The sequence below is a fragment of the Trachurus japonicus genome, chromosome 16 (assembly GCF_045865225.1).
Source record: "Trachurus japonicus isolate A0001 chromosome 16, Traja_1.0".
Classification (NCBI taxonomy): Eukaryota; Metazoa; Chordata; class Actinopteri; order Carangiformes; family Carangidae; genus Trachurus; species Trachurus japonicus.
The window spans coordinates 10,312,235-10,331,053 of NC_140922.1; the positions used below are offsets into that span (position 1 = coordinate 10,312,235).

General features: G+C 42.6%; 1 protein-coding gene across 4 annotated transcripts in view; it reads left to right on the plus strand.

The window, feature by feature from the left end:
- The first annotated feature begins 1,112 nt into the window (after window positions 1-1,112).
- adam22 (ADAM metallopeptidase domain 22) overlaps window positions 1,113-18,819 on the plus strand; it is a 60,595-nt gene continuing 42,888 nt past the window's right edge. For all 4 annotated transcript variants that reach the window (XM_085801226.1, XM_085801228.1, XM_085801229.1 and 1 more), the window contains exons 1-4: window positions 1,113-1,612; window positions 1,907-2,067; window positions 5,426-5,502; window positions 17,275-17,341. In XM_085801226.1, coding sequence (XP_085657352.1) covers window positions 1,525-1,612; window positions 1,907-2,067; window positions 5,426-5,502; window positions 17,275-17,341 — 393 coding nt within the window. In that variant the 5' untranslated portion in view covers window positions 1,113-1,524. The remainder of the gene's footprint in view (window positions 1,613-1,906; window positions 2,068-5,425; window positions 5,503-17,274; window positions 17,342-18,819) is intronic.

The window sequence follows — 18,819 nt, forward strand, 5'->3', positions numbered from 1 at the left end:
ACGAGTCGCCTTTTACATGATGACAACTATCTCATCCAGTTATTTATACATGGCTTTATTTCTCACACTCATGTTTGTTGTCTCAGAAAATCAGGAAAAGATCACAGGAGGTACTGTGTAGGCCTATTATTTGTGCATTGGAGAAAAACAATTATGTAAATGATTATGATTTTGTGAGGCCCACTGATGTGTGCCCATATTTGGGGAGATTAAATCATTTAAATTTAACCCATAATGTATTAATAAGACACTTTTTTGTTTTGTTTTGTTGTTGTCCCAGTAATTCTATTAGGGGGAGTTCCCTTTTCTGGACGCTAGGGGGCAGTAAATGAGCAGGGGTGGCTCCAGAGGCAGAAGTGGTGGGGCCACAGAGATGCTCCGTTTCTAGACCGTCTCCGGTAGGACCACACAGCCGGCTGGATTTGGTTTGGGTTTACCTCAGTTAGAGGAAGCAGCAACGTCTCTCTCTGTCACGACTTACTGTCTTTTCAGGATGATATTGTCTCAAACCCCCACGGAAACTGCTTAGGTCAAGTTTAGAAAAACACGAGTGAAGTCTGTTTTGTTTATAAAACCGTGTCGCCTGGCCCTAGAGTCGCCGTATGGTAGCGCCACCTTGAGCTATTGTGTCAGCCCGGTTAAAGGGAAGAGCTCAGAAAGAGGTCGGTTGCGCCACCTGTCTGCAGGACTATGTAGCCTACAGGAGTGTGTGTGTACTGTGGCTCCATGATTTGTTTTGTTGAACTTGTAAATATTGCCAATGAATAGGCTATTATCTAAGTTAAGAATTGTTAATATCTGAGCTCTGGTGTGTTAATTCATGAGCTGAAGAGTAACCTGCAGAGTGATGTTCATTTACAAAATCAGCACAATCGGTCAGTGCAAATAGGTAGGATTTGCAAGAGCCTAAACCTAATTAGGATGTAGGCTAATGAATGTGCTTATAGGCTAATAATAATAATAATAATACTACATCAGATTTGTATTGCGCTTTTCAAAGGCGCTCAAAGACATGAAATGAATCGAGTGTATGCTCATTTTCATATTTTATGAAAATAAAGGCTGCTGTGGAGGACCCAGTGGGAGCAGCCACGTCTCCCTGTGTCTTTTCAGGACATTGATATCATCCCGGTCCCTCCTGTCGGCGGAAGGCCGGGCCGGCAGCTTTTCTCCATCCTGTCTGCGCTCATATTTATGCATTAGGCGTTTCTGCAGTGAGCCGCTGGATATTGATGTGTTTCAAGGAGGTGTCCCCAGTCCTCTCCTCCTCCCCTACATCCCTCCCTCCCTCTCACTTTCTCCTCCCTGCCTCCTCCGTGCTGCTGATCCGCGGGGTCTCGGTGCGCTCAGACGAGCTCGGCGTTCAGACTCGTAGGTACCCCGATGGCCCCCCACCACCAAAGGGACTTCGTTAACCAGACGACCAGCCCCGGCTCCAAACTCTCCTAGCGAAGGCAGGACCCCGTGAGCCTGCTCCTGGAATACCGCATTGTTTTATAATTTCCGACCTGAGAGAGAAAGGTGATGATGCTGATGATGAGACCGCGATGGTGGATTTCCCTTTTGTGCGTCTATGGACTGATGCGCGTCGGTCACCAGAGCAGCCCTAATGGTAACCGATACTATTTTGGATATTACATAAATAGGCAATCAAAGCGTTAAATAGCCATTAATAGGCCCGTGTGTGTGTTTTTTTTAATCATAGCCTCTGCTTCTTCATGATCTACATTTAATAGGCAATAGCTACGCACGCAACCCATTGCTGTTTAATGTTATCAAAGGAAATGGGACACATCGACATTTCAGATGGCAGTGTTTATAATGAATGTGTCTGTATCACTGCTGTTTTTTCCCCAAATGGATGAGACAGGCTGGCAGTGTAATCTGTGTATTCCTCTCTGTGCAGGAGACGCCTTGTCGAGCTTGAAGGCTCTTCGTGATGCAGGCAGGTTTGTCGGGAAGGAGGACACGGTGCCTCTCCGCCTGCTCTACAGCAGGCACAACCACAGCCAGATCACGCATGATGAGCTCAGCACCAGGGTTAAAGCCAGCTCCGGCTCCACACAGGTACACACGGCGTTTTCATGTGTTGTCGGGATGTGTGTGTGTGAGAGGAGTGTCTTTATGGAGGCTGTGAGATGCCTTTTTTAAGAGACATCTCGCTTGTTTATGTTTGCATTGATTCATCTTCTCTTCTGCCCCATGCAGTCCTCACAGTGGAAATCGATAATTAGTAAATTACTCGCAAAACAGAAAAACCTGAAATATTTAGGCAGCATCAGACAGACAGCACTTTATCAGACAGTCTGCAGGTGCTATATGGGTCATCACTGCCCTCATGAGCAAACCACTCTACAGAAACATTGATTTTACTTATTGTACTGCAGTAATAGGATCTGTTGTTATTCTGTCCACACTGCACATTTATAAGAGCTCATCAGCTACAGTCATCTGGCCAACCAGGATAATTAATATTTCAGTGAAAACTTGCATCTTGTCTGTCCAGCTGGTTTGCTTTCCAAGCAGCTGGGTCACCTATAGAAGCTCAAATCTCAAGCATTTGCTTTCACTTTATTCTTGATTGAAGGCGACCAGAGGCTGTAAGAGCTTGACTGATACATCTTATCTATCTGGGCTGTAACTAGCAGCAGATTTCTTAATGCATATTGATATGTATCAAAGAGGTCGCATAAAATAAATGCTAAAGCTACACTATATTTACATATTTTACTTAATCAAATTTAGAAATGGTATTGCTATTACATAGCTCAACCATTAGATGGCACTGACAAAGTTGTTTCTCAATTATTAATCTGCTATGCTAGGTCACGGTCCATTGATACATTTTTTGTGTCCTCACCACAAATTCTGTGTGTTTTTGTTGATATGTTGCTATATTGTTAATATTTTAGCTATCAAATTTCAATATCAGTATTGGCGTCAAATATAAAATTCTACTAGCTGCATATCAAAAATATTTCTTGTGATGGTGTGCATGGAAATGTTGATGAGGAGAGACTGATCCCCACAAATATTCACAATATTCCTTTTTGTACTGTATCCTGTGCTTATCGTCAACGCCTTCATGAAGCCAGTTGAACACTGAAGTGGGCAAAATGGGCAGTATGAGTTAAACTTGGTTTTGCAGTATGTTTGGACATGTAATTATGAAGAAAGCTGTTGTTTATATGTAAATCCCATGGGATAAACAATATCATTTTGGCGAGAGAGCCTACCAGAGCCATTTGGCATTGTCTTGTACTACTATCTGATACAGTGCAGTAATAATCATAATCACTGTAACTGTGTTCACTGACTCAGTTCAGTGAAGCAGCATTTCTTCTGGGTTCATTTCAAGGGATGAGTCAATTAGCATTGTGCAAACCTGTCATGCGTTTTTAATTTGTGCAGCTTAGGCTTGTGTAGGCTAGCCTATTCAGGGCTGGGAGAGTGGAAGGAGCTACAGATGGCAGCAGGCAGGAAGGTGTTAACCCTTTGTCTCTCACACACCTCAGACAGAGCTGCAGCCCAATGGGTAAACCAACTAACAGGAGCCATCTGCCATCAGATATCATTTTAATATTTTCCTTTTGATGCTGCTACTAATCTCATCACAGGTTTGTCACAAAACACAGGCTGCCTGTGGACTGGAGTTTGAAACTGGGAGACTAATTTCTGCAGAACAAGTTATTGTCTTTGCATTGTACAAGATTCAAATAAGATTTGATCAAACTATATCATCCTTTAATCCTTATTATATCTCAGGCATGTCATTTCTAAGTTTACTGCAGGGTATATCTTACTGTGCTGGAAAAATGGGTTTGTTAACTTAATATAACAATAATAATGATACAATAGATATGCAATGATCCAGAGTGTCAATGATGGTATAAAATATACATTGCAAGTGATGACTAGGTCCAGGGGAGGAGGAGGAGGAGGAGGAGGAGGAGGAGACAGATGATGGCATCTTTGATTTGTGCTCTTAGTTTCTAATTCTCTGGAGAGTTAACACCTGTGATGTCACTTGCGCAAAGTTTTATCAGTTATTGGCTGTTTTTAGATCAATAGCCTAAAAACAAATCTGTCAAATAGTTCTGAAAATGTGTGACACACAGGAAGTTATTTATAGGCTTCTGTTGCATTGCCTATTTTCAGTCTCAGACACAAACACCACTGAATGAGCAATGGGGAGTTCAGCAAAGTGCTCCTGTTGTTTTGGTGGAAAAACAAACGTTTCCAGTATAATCGGTCTAAGCGTGTGGTGTGTGTCTGTGTTGGTTTGCATGTTTTTGCCTCCCTACCTTTCTGCGTTTGTGTGTATGGAGCTCGGAGCACTTAAATACCCCTTTCCCACTGGAAAGACACAAAGTCATACTTCAACAGTCATGAGTGGGAAGGCTTGGACAGAAGAGTGGTCAGAGAATATATAAACACAATTACTGGTACCTCCTCCCCATCATAGATCCAATCTGCCAGATTAGATTTCATTGCAAGTGTGCCATGGAAATGGATTGTCCTTTGTATGTGCTGACACACACACACGCGCGCACACCCCCTCTTACCCGGTCATATATGCAATGACCATGCACAGACACTCCGACAAACAATGGAGTCTGTGGTCACTGGGGACACAGTGGGCTAAGTTCGTCCTTGGGTGAGCACAGGGGGCACCTCCTCAAACGGATACAAAAAGCACACACCCCCTCCTCCGCTTGCTGTCACGCAACGACTGGTCTGTAATGAAGGTAGCCGTGGGCCGCGGGCTGAGGCCTCGGGGGTGGGGGGTGTTAGCTCGGCTCTGGGACTCCCCTGGACCTGCACAGGAATGATTGTGTGGAGTTTTCATTGAGCCAAGGGGGAGTAATGAAGCCTGCACCATATGTGCCCAACACTGAGAATGAATCAGGCCCTCCTCAAGCCAAATCAATCACACAATGCATAAAACCATAGAAGAAAGAGTGATGTGTACATACATAGCATGCTGCCTGACTAAAATATGGAAACTCAAACGATTAATTGATTCAGCAGGAAATTAAATCTGTTTATAAATACTTATCTAGGTGAAAAAATAGTGCATCGTGTTGCCTGCATGTATTTTTCACACACTTAAATGTATGTCTTGATAGTGGGTGTCAGATTAACTGTATTTCTGATTTGTAGCTCAAGTATTGTGGTGATATCTTTTTCAGAAATTCAAATTCACATGAAGGAGACAGACGAGGAGCTTGATGACTTAATGAAAACAGTCTTATTCTTACTGCTGATTGAGGCTGAAAAAGACAATGCAGTCATCCATCAATGCAGATGAGAATTGATCCATGCATATGATAATGAACCGAAACGCGAGTATGATAACGACTGTCCTGTCCTCAGTAATGGCAAAAATCCTGTCTTCTCAACTATTTTTTTTTTTCATTTTTAGGTGAACCACGTGGCCCAAGCAAGCTTTCAAGTCAAAGCTTTTGGCAGGGAATTCATCTTGGATGTGGAACTGAATCAGTGAGTATTATGACACTAAATTTGGCTGTCTGGCTGTCTGGTTATCTGTTTGGCTAAGCTGGCTCTACTTCTATGTCGTTATCTCTCTGTCTGGCATGCTAGGTGTTTACCTTTCTGTCTGATGTCCTGACAAACTGGAGGTTGATGTTTTCATAGCTTTTTTTCCCCTCCTCTTGTTCATTAAAAATTTCATTAAAATATGCAGTGGATTAGATGACAACCACAATATTCTTTCATGAAAATGCAGACGTTTTTCCAGTAAAAGTTCATGGAGTGTTGTTAACGTCCACTTGCTGGTTGAAATCATCCAAGCATTCGGTCATACATGGGCCTGTACAACACTTTTGAAAAGAAATTCAGTTATTAAGTGTAAATCCCCAAGTACATGCTGAGCATTAAATTGGTGCACACACATTTTAACTGAAGGGGGCCATTGTGGTGCCACTGGACTGCAGTCATATTTTCCTGCTCTGGTGATATTTATAACCTGTTTAGGGAGTGCCCTCTTTGGACATAAATAATATCTAGTGTTGGTGTGTGCTGATGTGTGCCATTGTATGTTTGAATGAACATCTCTGTATCTGTGTGTGTGTTTGTATGTTTGCAGCATATTTTGTGTGTGTGTGTGCGTGCATGTGTGTGATTTAGAGGTTCCATCATAATAGGAAGTGATTTATGGTAAAGGCTGGAGCGCTACTCTGTCAGACACTGATATTGATCACAGCACTACTGATGGAAAGCGAGAACCACTCTCTCCTTATTTTCTGCCTTTCTTGTTACTCTGTCTCTACACTTTTTTGCTTTTTGCCTCCATCTCATACATTTTTACTTTTTAAAATCAGCATCTTTGTAAACCCTTTCCCTTTCTCCTCTTTTGCTACTGTCGCCCATCTTTCACCATTTGAGACCATGGCTTGTTTGTCTCATTATGCCCAAAAGACAGAAAGCTTATGAACTTGGCCCACACACAGTCATGCTATCTGCTTTGTCACAGTGGAAGTCACTCCCCTACTGAGTGAAATGTTACAAAGCAGGAATTTTCAGACGTAGGGGAGGTGTTTTCTGTACAGCCTGCAGCTCACGGTGTAAAACATTGGCCAGTCATGGATACAAACGTCTGCATGTACTAGGCAAATTCACACACACTCACACCCACACACCAAAGCTACATGTATGTACAAGCTTTCACGCGTGCATATTCACTTTCATCAGCACTTGGTTTGATGTACAGTCATTATTCATCTTGTGTGACATGGTGTGCTTACTGTGCCCTTTTCTGCAATCTCCTCTCTGGTTGTGGTGGAGAAAGGCCATCTGAATATGAGAAGAAAGGAAACATGGGTGTGAAAACCAGTTTTTAGCTTACCAGAGAATGAATTGGCCTCTAACCAGACAGCTCTTGGCAACAGTGACATGTGTGGCTCTGAATGAAAACGAAAGACCGGGATCAGTGCAGCAGAGGATTGTACTGTGTGAATTTTATCTGTTTGCTCTTAAAAAATAAATCTTAGCCAGTACAAAGCAACTATTTTGTTGAAAAATGTATCATTTCTCAGACAAATATATCAAACACTCCCTGGTGTCAGCTTTTTGTTTACGATTTGCTGCTTTTATTTGTTTGATAATGAATATTTTTAGATTTTGTTTGCTGATTTTTCATCATTTCTACTGCCTAACCCACTTATGAAAGAATAGTTGATTGAAATTGATGGCAAAAAATGATAATTTGGGATGTTTTGTTTTGGCTGACACGTTGTTACTCTGAGGGGGACTGCATTACTGCCTTCTCCCAAGTCCCAGTTTTGCATCACTCCTGGGGTCAGATCTCAAGTTCCCCTCTATGGCTGAAGGAGTAAAAAATCTCCTGTGGCCCTCCTCTCTCCTCTGACCGCCTCACCGTCCTCAGCCTCACTCCTCTCTGTGAACTGATCCCCGACTTGACAGCCACACCAATTTTGTTTACAGATGGCTTTCATCCCAGACAGAATAAACCCAGTTGATGTGTTTGTGTGGGTGCAGGAGTGGGAGGTATTTTAGCTGAATGGGCCGACATTGTTTTTTGGCTTCCACTAACACAACCTAGTTCTCTCGTTTTGATCAATGGGTGACTCTGCTGCTGTGCATTTTTGCGTGTTTAATTGTTGCCGCAAGCAAACGAGAGGTGTTTTCTTGGCCCTAGTATTTGGCTGTGCCTCCACTGCTACAGTACATATCATTATAATTATTGTCATCTTTAAGCAGTCTTTCAGAGTCTTTGCCTCAAGTTGAAATGTTTGGCTATAGACTGTGGGTAGGAGTGTGGGTGGTTTGTTATAAAGTCATTGTGAGTTCCTTGTGAATTCAAAGCACATGGTGGATGGCAGTGCTGACTATTCGATGTATTGCCATGACATTTTTCACACAATTTACCCCAAAGGATGAATCCTAATGACTTTGGTGGTCCTGACTTTTCTATTGCCATCAATAGGTTGAAACTTTTTGGTACCAGTCTACCAGATGGATTGCCATGAAATTGAGTGCACACATTCATGGTCACCTGAACTTGCACCATCATCAGATGGAATTTTTCCATCTCATTGTTCAGTAGTTTGATTTATGTCCAAATATGTGCAGAGTCAATGCCTCCGCTTTGTGTTGAGTGCTAATTAGAGAAGCATGCTAACATGCTTAACTAAAATGGCAAAGTCACCTTTTGTGTTCATATTTTCCTACCTTTAACACATCCATCCATTCATTCATCCATGCATACCTGGACATCCTATTCAGGGTCACGGAAGATGTCAATACCAGCATGCACTGCGCAAGAGGCAGGGTATACCCATGACAGGCTGGTGTGCTATAACAGTAGGCTACTTGCACATTTTGTTTAGATAAGATACTGAAAGAAATGAGTGTGTGTGTTGAGAATAACTATATAAATGTGTGTGCTGCCGTCGTTAGCTCTTTCATCAGTAACTGCTGATATATGTACAAGCCACCCATCTGAGGTGTGACAGTCTATAGAGAGGAAGTCAGGTGGGGGTTGGTAGGTCATGGGGTCTTTATTCCCCCTCACTGCCTTTGTCTTCCTCTTACCCCTCCACCTCAGACTCTGCCTGCAATTTACCATTCATGGGACTAGAGTGAGCTGAAAATGTGCACTCGGGTGGGGGGTTGCCTGTTTTTTTTTTTTTTTTTTAATCATCCTCAACCCCAACACACACCCACTCTCTCTCACACAGACACACACATTTCCCCACCCTTGATTGCCCCCTTCCTCCACACCCACTCTCCATTCAGCCCTGCCCCTACTACCCCTTTACCCCACCTGCTTTCACTGAATAATAGATGGTGCTGTAGGATTAAAGAAGAGCGCGCACATGCACGTGTGTAATGGTTTCCGTCCCTTGTCCATCATATGGTTTGAAGGAAACTTGTGCAGTCTTGTGTACATATGTCTTATGTCAAGTACACACACACACACATGCACTGAGACAGAAGAGTTGATTAAACCGGTAAAGAATCTTCATGCTGTATATGCGATATGATAACTTTGTTGTTTACTTATTCACAGTGTTAGGAAAAGGTGAAACAATATCACAAAATCTGTATAATTTCTTCATGTATATAAATCCTCCTGTATTTAAAATATATACTCAACAAATCTCAATCACTGCTCATGACAATGATGGTTCGCCGTGTGATAGCAGCCTGGCTGAGCTGAGTTGAGTTCTGTGTAGAAAAGTGGGCTGAGTGGACATGTCTGTGATTTTGTATTCATACAGCATGTAGGTTATGCATGTATGACAATGTGTGAGTGCAGAAGGAGAGAAGAGCAGGTGGGCAGATCCAAGTGGGATGAGAGAGTTTCATAACCTGTCTTGTGTTACGACGGCTGCAGCAGCATAAAGAGAGGAGGGCTTCTCTCATGTCCGACGATGACACTTAACAGACGCTACGTGTGTTATGATTTCTGCTGCTTTGTTGTGTCGGCTTCCCCTGCACACAGACAAATTCTTTATGTTAATGTATAGGGTCAATTACGTGCAATGCTAAATGCATTATTCATTTGTGTGTGTGCGTGTGTGTATTGTGGACAGCAGTGTTAGCGGGGGAGGGGGCTGGTGGGGATAGAGCACTCATAGGAGTCCCTCTACAGTACCTGCTTATGTTAGGAAGGAAGCTAACCAAACATCCCATGGTTCAGTAGTTTGATGAATGTGTACATATGTGTCGGTGCGTATGTGCATGAGCGTGTGTGTGTGTGTGTGTGTGTGTGTGTGTGTGTGTGTGTGTGGAGAAAAGAGGTAGGTTGTTCCTACCACTGCAGTTGTCAATATGATGTAAACCCTGAAAAGATGCTGCCGCTGAGTCTTTGTGCGTCGTCTCATTGGGCCCCAGCTGCAGGAGAAGCATGTAAAGTGTTGTCTTAATTAGAGATAACAAGAATGGATCGAAAGAAATGAAGCTCAGATGGAAAGTAGGAGGATCAATACTTAAGAGGACAGAGATGACAAGGATTGGGCAAACAAAGGAAGCCAAATTACTATCTTGTTGTGTTTTCAGATTTTACATTGACTTTAGGTTTTGCACAAACTCGTAGCATTTTGCCCTATTACTTTGCACCACACTCAGCAACACACGTGAGATGTGTAGAGTTAAGTGACGTTTACTGTCATTGTTATTCATGAAAATCAGCTGATTTGCTTTTAAATGTTTTTTCGACACATTAGCTTCTATATTGCTGGGAGAGGTAGTGAAGCCAGGTGCTGTGGAGTTTTACATATCCATTTTACAAACAAAAACGAGATGTTAAAAACTCCACATGGTGCTAAAGTGAAAGGTACCAATCTGAGCCAGTGCCAATTCAAAAATTGTGACAAAATTGAATTCATTCAAACTGCTGATTGCTCAGGTTTTGTGTGTGGCTGTGTAGCTTTGTGAGTGGATGTTTCTAACGAAAAGTTTCCTCAGGCGTCGTAAGTTACTTATCTCTTTATGTTTTTATGAACACTGCTTAGCCCTTATTTAAGAACCAGATGTTTTGTTGCCTCCTTATTGTTTAGATTGATGATTCAGCCATGAGACATTCTGACTCTTCCAAGCTATTAACTCGCCTAAATAGCAGACATCTATTGATATCTTTGTGGAAAGAATGAAGCCTAGACTTCCAAAATATCTTTTTTATGGGGCGGCAGGAAGGACCAGTGCACTGTCACCTCACAACAATGTGGCTCCAGTCTCTTCTGGCTAATGAATGAATGATTGAATGAATGAGTGTCTTGTTCACTTGAGGAACAAACAAGTGCTTCAAAATGCCAGTCTGCAGATGTCATGCTCATGTTGACTCCATGACTTTGTCTGACTTTGAGTGAAGTCTGTGACATTTGCCATTTGATGCCTAAAATGTGTGTAGGGGGGGTGTCTGGCTCCCTTGGACTGTGAAAGCTGCAGATACTGTTTGGTGTGTGTCCACCAGCACCGTGTGTGTGTGTGTGTGTGTCGCTGTATTTATGCGTGTGATACTTGTATGTACGTACATGTGCTTTCAGCCCCACATAGCCACGTGTATATGATTTAGCTCTCTCTCACGTCCCATTCAAGTTAATTTATCATCCACCCGTGTCCCGCTCCCTGCATCCTGACATTGCTACAACCCAACTCCACTCATCTCCTCCTTCTCTACCTCCTTGTCTATCTCTCCTCCTCTGTTCCCAGGTCTGTAATTTATTGCACAGAGGCGTGATCTGATTTACTGTGGACTTAATGAGAAAAACACAGAGAAGAGTGTGTGCGTGTATGAGGGAAAGAGGGAGGGAGAGAAAGAGAGAGAGAGAGAAATAGTTAAGGATGAAAAGGACAGACGGAGAGATGTGGATGTCCTTCATGCACCCTTGAGTCTAGCTGGGTGGGTGAGTAAGTGTAGGAAGAAGGGAGAGTGTGTGTGCATCTTGAAGGAGGTATGTAAGAGAACCATAAAAAGAAAAAATATCTCTCCTCTCCTCTCCTCTCCCTACTTTTCTTCTTCTTTCTCTCTTGCTTCAGGCCGGGCTTCTCTATCTGATCTGTGTATGTCTGATCACACATGCACTAAAGCTCAATACATTCATGATCACATTGGAAATAATGTGTGTGTACATATATTAATGAGATAATGCAGCGCTAACAAACTGTATATTACAGTGTTTGCTAAGTGGCTCAGAGTCACACACGGGACTGTATTCAGTATGTAAGATGTGAGTGTGTGTTTTGCTGAGTCTGTGCTGTGTGCATGCAGGAAGGTGCACAGAGATTAATTTTATGGAGGTGAGCAGACTTAATTTAGAAGAACAAACTACCACACAGATGTTAACAGTGACAGTAACAAGATCTAAATGGGTGTTATGTTTGAGGACGTGTTAGTAAAGATGTGTCACCCAGACACAGGGAGCTTCTATAGACATTTGTTCAACATATGAACACTGTTGTGTTAAGACTGAATAATAGCTGAACATAATTTAATAACACTGGCTACTGTGATTTTGGTGGCATATTGTCAAATAATTACTCTGGTTAATATTATTGTGAATATTATTTTCACATTATAGTACACACACAATTGTTAGTTTTACTTTTTTGCTATGTGGACTCTCTCTGTTCATGTTGTTGTTCCTCTGGAGCCCTCAGACCTTTACTCCTTATGATTATAGCTTTCAGTTGGAACAAGGCTCCAGCTATACTTTCATTAAATTAACAATTGTCTATTATTAATTTAGTTATACTCGTAATATAATATAGGACATTGTGTGTCCACAAATGCACTGGTAGCCACTAGCATGGCTGAAAATGTGAATCTACCCTTTCTGCCATGTCCTTATATTCCTTTATTCCTTCGTCTGTTCACCCCCTCCTCTATCGAGCAGTCTCACTCAGCGTTGAGGATTAACGGAGACAAAAAGATCCAGGAGACGGCTCACGCTGAAGACTGGGACAGGAGGAAGACTGTTGTTCTCTCAGCAGGGAAAGATACTAATGCCTCTGTAAAGACCATTGTCTCTCATAGATTACTCCTTTTCCTCTGTCATGCTGAATAAAAATCTGTCGAAAGTACGGTTTGCTGACAAGAGATTAACCATTTAACAAAATTTTACACCTCACAAATCTGATGCCGTCAGTGGATAGTTGGAGAACAAACACACACATAAGCATAAAATTAACGGCATAAGAAAGTGAATAATGTCAGCAGCTGAGCATAATAATGACACTGTCAGGACTGCATGGTCCCAAGTGTGTAGAGCTCCCAAGGTCTGTCTCTATTAACGCTGTTTACATGGCGGGGAGTTATATACTATAACAGGCCACAGGTTGTCACAGATACAGATCTGCATGTTCTCGTTAGTGGCAACAACATCTTCACCCGCTGCATAATTCAGGAGTCAACTCTGTTTGGCCTGTATGTTGTGTGCTATCTATACGCCTAACTGCATAACGGACTCAAGACCGCAGAGAACGGGAATATTCTCTGTTTTTCTTCTATTAGCATCAGTATTTCTTGTTTGTGAGCATCAGTATTCCCTGTGCAATAAGAGCAGGGATCCCAGTGTGCGTGCTGGTGGAATTGCATGCCTGATAAGTGATTGGAGAGTGAATGAATTACAGCCTGGAGACCTTTAATGAGGCCTCAGTGGGAGGGAGGGTGAGGCTCGAGAAGGGGGTGGTGGGCAGGTGAGAGCAGCTGCAGCTTTTCCCAAAGAGAGATCTCCTCGACCCCTCCTCTCTTTTTCTCTCTCAACCCTTTTGCACATTTTTATTTTTCTTATCCACCTTTCCATCTTGCTGCACCCCTCCATGCTTTTCTCTGATGCACTTATCCTTGATCCTCTCTTCCCCTCAGCACACGCCCCCCCAACACACACACACACACACACCACCACCATCCTCATTACGGATGCCTGACACAGCACATGTTCAGTCTGTTGTGTGGCTGTGCCCTTTTATTACTGGGTTAAATGGCAAATCCATATATGGAGCAGAAGTCCATTTGATGACTGCAGTGTCCGTGTGCAGATGTGTCTGAATGTATGGCTGCATCTCATTAATGCTGATGCTCCTTTTGTTTTTGTTTTGAGTTTCTACTTTTGTTTGTGTCTTTTGGGATGTTGAGTGTATTAAGAGGAGTATTTGAAAAGGCTGTGAGAAAGCAATGAAAAGCTGCTACCCCAACATTTGTGCCAATAAACTTACAACACATACACACACAAACATTAGTCTTGCCAATCTAGTGCTATTGTGCTCTTTTTCATCCCAGTGCTTGGCGACACAGATCGTGAGAAGAATTTTAGACCACATGCAAACTTACTTTATGCGTGTGTGTGTGTGTGTGTGCATGATTCACCTCAGGAAATCAAACTGGGTTGTCACAGCAGATGTCTTCGCCCAGAGCAACTCACAACAAAATGCTTTAAAGGAAGGATGCAGTTTGATGTGTGTGACAGCCAGATGGACTCAGTGCACTCAGGGGTTCTCAGTGTTTCAGTCAGTTTTTACCTCCTGAAGATCCACTTAAAAACTTGAATAAGGCTTTTCAGTAGAGCATTTTCCCAGCTAAAGCAGCATCTCTAGTTTCCTTGTGTGTGCACACGTGTGTGTGTGTGTGTGTGTGTGTGTGTGCTGACTGACATTTAAGTGTAGAGAAAGCAAAATGCAATTGCTATGTAAATGGTAAGGTCTGCCTATGAAATGTTGCGAGCTGAAAGTCGAGCGTCTGTGCATCCACCTCCGAGATCTCCTCCAGGGTTGATTGACAGCTGGACGCTATCTCTCAAACACATGTTGCCACAGCAACGGAGGGGGGCCTAGAAAACGCCAGTGCAGTATGGGATAAGCTGAGTATTTAAAAAAAATGAAATGATCTGAGAGAATGAGAGACAGACACTGATTGAGTCAGAAAATTGCTCCGTCCTTTTTTTCCCCAGCCTCACATCTGGTATGCAGAGAAGTGCCAGATGCCACCAAAACATGTCTGACATGAGATGGACCACTTGTGCCGACAGAAATCTGTTACGCCACATCTTGAATGTTGTGATAATTCTATTTTCCTCATCTCTCTTTTCTTCATTTTTACACAACAGCTTCCACTGATCGTCGTTTATGCTGAAAGTTTTCCATGTTTACATCCTCCGGGAGATAAATCGCATATAAACGTCAGTGCATGAGCATAAGCCTTTATGTTTATGTACTTTTTGTTTGTATGCATATCAGAGTGAAGCCTCAAAGAGGCTGCTTACGTTTATACACATGTGTACGCATGTTAACAGGAAGAGAGGCTGTACAATATGTGCCGGTGGGGAGGTCTTTATACAGTGTGTGTGTGTGTGTGTCAGTGTGGGGGTTGGGGTCGAGGCTGAGTTTGCGTCTTTGTCAAATAAATTATTTAAATCCTGTAACAATTAAAGCTGAAATCTGTTATCAGCGTCCTCCATTAGAAGCCCATGTGTCTGCCTTGCTGCCTCAGTATGCTCTTCGCTTGCTCCCCCCCCGTCTGTGCGCAGCGAGGGGCCGGATAAAGATCACAGGCACTGAATCTTAAACACACATCCCAGCAGAACAAAGGCTAACAGAGCACGCCTGTGACCCAGGGAATAGTCGCACACAATACGACGTCTTCATTACAGGAGCGTGAATGTTTTGATGCAGATTCTTTTGATGGAAAATGTTGATAAAATGTAACCTGTCTCTCGCGAAATGTTTTAATTTGCACAATATCGTCGACAGTCTGAGGTGACGTGTTTGTTGTGTGATCCTGTGAGAGGATGTGAAGTGTGTTTAACGGGGGGTTGCCTGTTAAGACATTGGAGGGGGGGGGGGGGTTCCAGGATGGAGAGCTCCATTGCGGTGCATGATGTGAGATCTGTTAGGGGCCCTGAGCTTTGTATTCACACCTTCCTGCCACTCTTTATCGTTCACTGCTCTTTCCCTTCTTCTTCCTCATCATCCCCCCCTTGACGGCCGTTCTCTCCCTCTTTCCATTTTACTGCTCTCTATCTCTCCACTTTTCTACATGTTTTTTATTGCCATAGCAAACTGCCCATTAGTCATCTTTGAAAGCGGCCTCTTTCCTCCGGTCGGTGTGTGTGTGTGTGTGTGGGGGGGTGCACGTTGATGTCAGGCGTTTCACTCGAATTATATATGTTATATCATCTTTGGAAAACTTTTGCCTCCTGAAGGAAAGCTCGGTTGAATAATTTCTTGTCACTCGTCTTATTATGGCTCATTGCAGGTTGTGATTTTTCTCTGCTTTCAACACAGCAGTCTGTCCTTTTGTAAAAGGTATCACTGTTTTCGAAAGGTGGATGTAGAAATACAGCTATTAATACTTAGAAACTGAACTCAGGTCTTTAAGCAGCAATGTCAAAATTATACATCAAGATTTGCTCAAATGAACAAACACACAAAATAACACTTAAATCTGGGTTAAGGTTTGTGAAATACCCAAGTTTGCTTTATGCTGAGTAAGAGTAGGCAGGATTGATACCATAGTCATGTTGTAGAGTAAATATGAAGCAGGTGCCAACATTTGCTTAGCATACAGACCAGTGTGTAAGTTTTGTATTTACATCACACATCATTTCACTCACATTTTCTTTCCTTCACTGATCCCCCAAATCTGTTAATGTGACACTGAGGAAGAGGCTGGCTTGTTCGTTTGAGTGAACAAGGTGAAACTTCATCCCTCCTACTTGTCTGTTGTCGATGTCTGGCCAGTGACAGCAAGCCAGAGTTGACTGATGACTTTCTCTGGTTCAGTGCAGTCAGTGGGCTGCTCAGATACTGCATGCATACTGTTTTGGTTGCATTTTTTTTTGTCAACTCCTGTTCTCTGACTGATAAACACAACGGTCGCGCTGGTGATTCTCTGCCCCTGATTCAGCAAATCCACTCAATTTCAACTGATGGGTACAGTCTTGTTGGGCTGATTGTGCTCTCTGACTTTTATCCTGCTCGCTGCTGGTGCAAGGTTGGCTGTGTTTGTTCTTGGCATTTGCTGTGTGTGTGTGTGTGTGTGTGAGAGAGAGAGAGAGAGAGAGTTTGTTTGTTTGTATGGCTGTTGACTCTGGCACTCCTGAATGTTCTGTGTATTTAAATAAATAAAACCTTACTCCCATACCTCTTTGTGTTCATGTATAAGCGAATGTGTGCCTGTCTGTACATGTGTGTGAGTCACACACATAACAGGCTACAACTTTCAACTGTATTATATTCAAAAACAGGCTGAGCAAGTGACAAATCCCCATTCATGTGCCGCATTATTCTGTGTGTGTGTAAACTAAAGCTCATACATCTCTGTCTCATGTTGGGCCTACTGTGCGAACCTCCGTTGGGATTCTTGGGTCCAGCTCTGCTGAGAAAGCAAACACAGACTGATTTTTCTCTGATTTAGACCATTCTTTCACTTCCTTACTCTCTCAATTTGTTTCCCTTCTTTCATTCTCCTATTCTGCGTGCCTTGCTTATTTTACTGCTTACTGACCTTCACCTGTCCTTTGTTGCTCTAATAGAAACACACACCAGTCATTTGCTAGAAGGCTGTGTTTGTATAATTGTGTTTGTGTGAGTTTGTGTGCAGGAAATAGCCTTGTCCCTGTACACTGGTCATAATTAGCTGAGCTGATGCTCTGAAGCTCTCTGCACTGTCAGGACAGAATACAATTATCCTGTAAAATACTAGCGTACTTGAATAACTGAGTGACACTTGAATGAAAAGTACACATTTTCTAACTTTAATTCTCTTTCTTCTTTCCTCACTGTTCCCAGTGATCTGCTGTCTTCGGGGTACGTGGAGAGACATTTATCGGAAAAAGGAAAGGCTGTCATCACCAATGTAAGATCCTAAAAGTCATCTCTGCTTATGCTCACACACGTTATTTGCAATTAAAATACAAGCCACACTGTTTTATGGAACCTGGGTCTAAATACAGTCGGCAGAGGTCGTGCACATTCTTACAGTGACTGTTATCAATACTTTTATATCAAGAGTTGCTCAAATCCTCAGAGAATCGTCACTGGACTGCAGTTCAGATCATGTTTTGAATGTCACTGCTATCACAGCTGGCAGATGCTTGCAGTAAGAAACGAGACAACAAATAGGCAATTGTTCACCACAGAAAGTTTGTATACGGAGATAACATGTCAATGAGTTATTTCATGACAAAGATACATTTTGTGGTTGCTGCTGTCAAGTCTTATCGTCACAGTGAGGTTTGATCGCAGTGCAGGTAGAATTGACAAATCAAGAGCCCTTATATAATTTTTGGTAAAACACACCCAGATAGAGAGTGTGTACACCAGATGTATAATAAGCATGATTCAGTTTGGCAAGGCTAGAGATACAGATGTCTCATAGCTTATACAGTACACCATGTGTGTGTTTACCAGACTCCAAAAATAGGAGAGGGGCTGATTCATCTCAAGTGAAGATTTTTTTCTCAACTGTGTGTTGGACTTGTGCAGTTTCCTAGTGTGGACCCTGCTGCAGGTTCTTCTCCCTCCCTCAGCCTTTCATTGCTTAATCACTGAGTCAGTTTGCAAACAGCCCATCCAACCACCCAGTCCTCATCCATCAGATTTCAGTGGCAGTGTGGATTGAGCTGACGTTAGTTAGTTAACATGAGATTAAGATTGCTGTGATAATCCTCTAAAATCTGGACTTCAGTCACAGGACACCCACTCAGGCGTCGTCTTACATCACATAAGTGGGAGGATTAATATAATGGTCAGGATTTATTCAGCTAAGAAGCAGATTAGTTGAATATTAGACACTTTACAGAGAATGAGCCAAATTATTATTACACCACAAATTGTATGATATGGCCATTTGTAATTATGAAGCTTATTATAAAGCAGTCTTTAATTCAACACACAGAAGACGATCCAGGATGTACTCTGTCTGCTACTTCTACCATTGTGGTCCCTTTTTTTTAAAAAATAGTGCAGAGAATAAGAGCTTATTTGCCTCTTTTATTAATGGCTGCTGTTGAGAAAGGTTAATATGAGACAAGCCCCTGTTTGTAACTCTGCTTACTGGAGAGGTCAAAATGCCAGCCGTCATAACACAGCTGCTGTGCTGACAGGTCGACTGCAGACCTCTCACTGCTCCTGGAGCACACAGTTGGTACAGTAGAGGTAGTACATACAGATAGCAGCTCCATCTTCCTTTGCAGAGTTTGGATTTATTGCAAGGTATGTAAGGAAAATCCTAAATCCTCATTAGGCCTTTGAACAATGCACCATTCATCTGAAGATAACATGATGCTGTCCGACTATATACTCACAGGAAGTGATGAGTGTGATGACACTTCA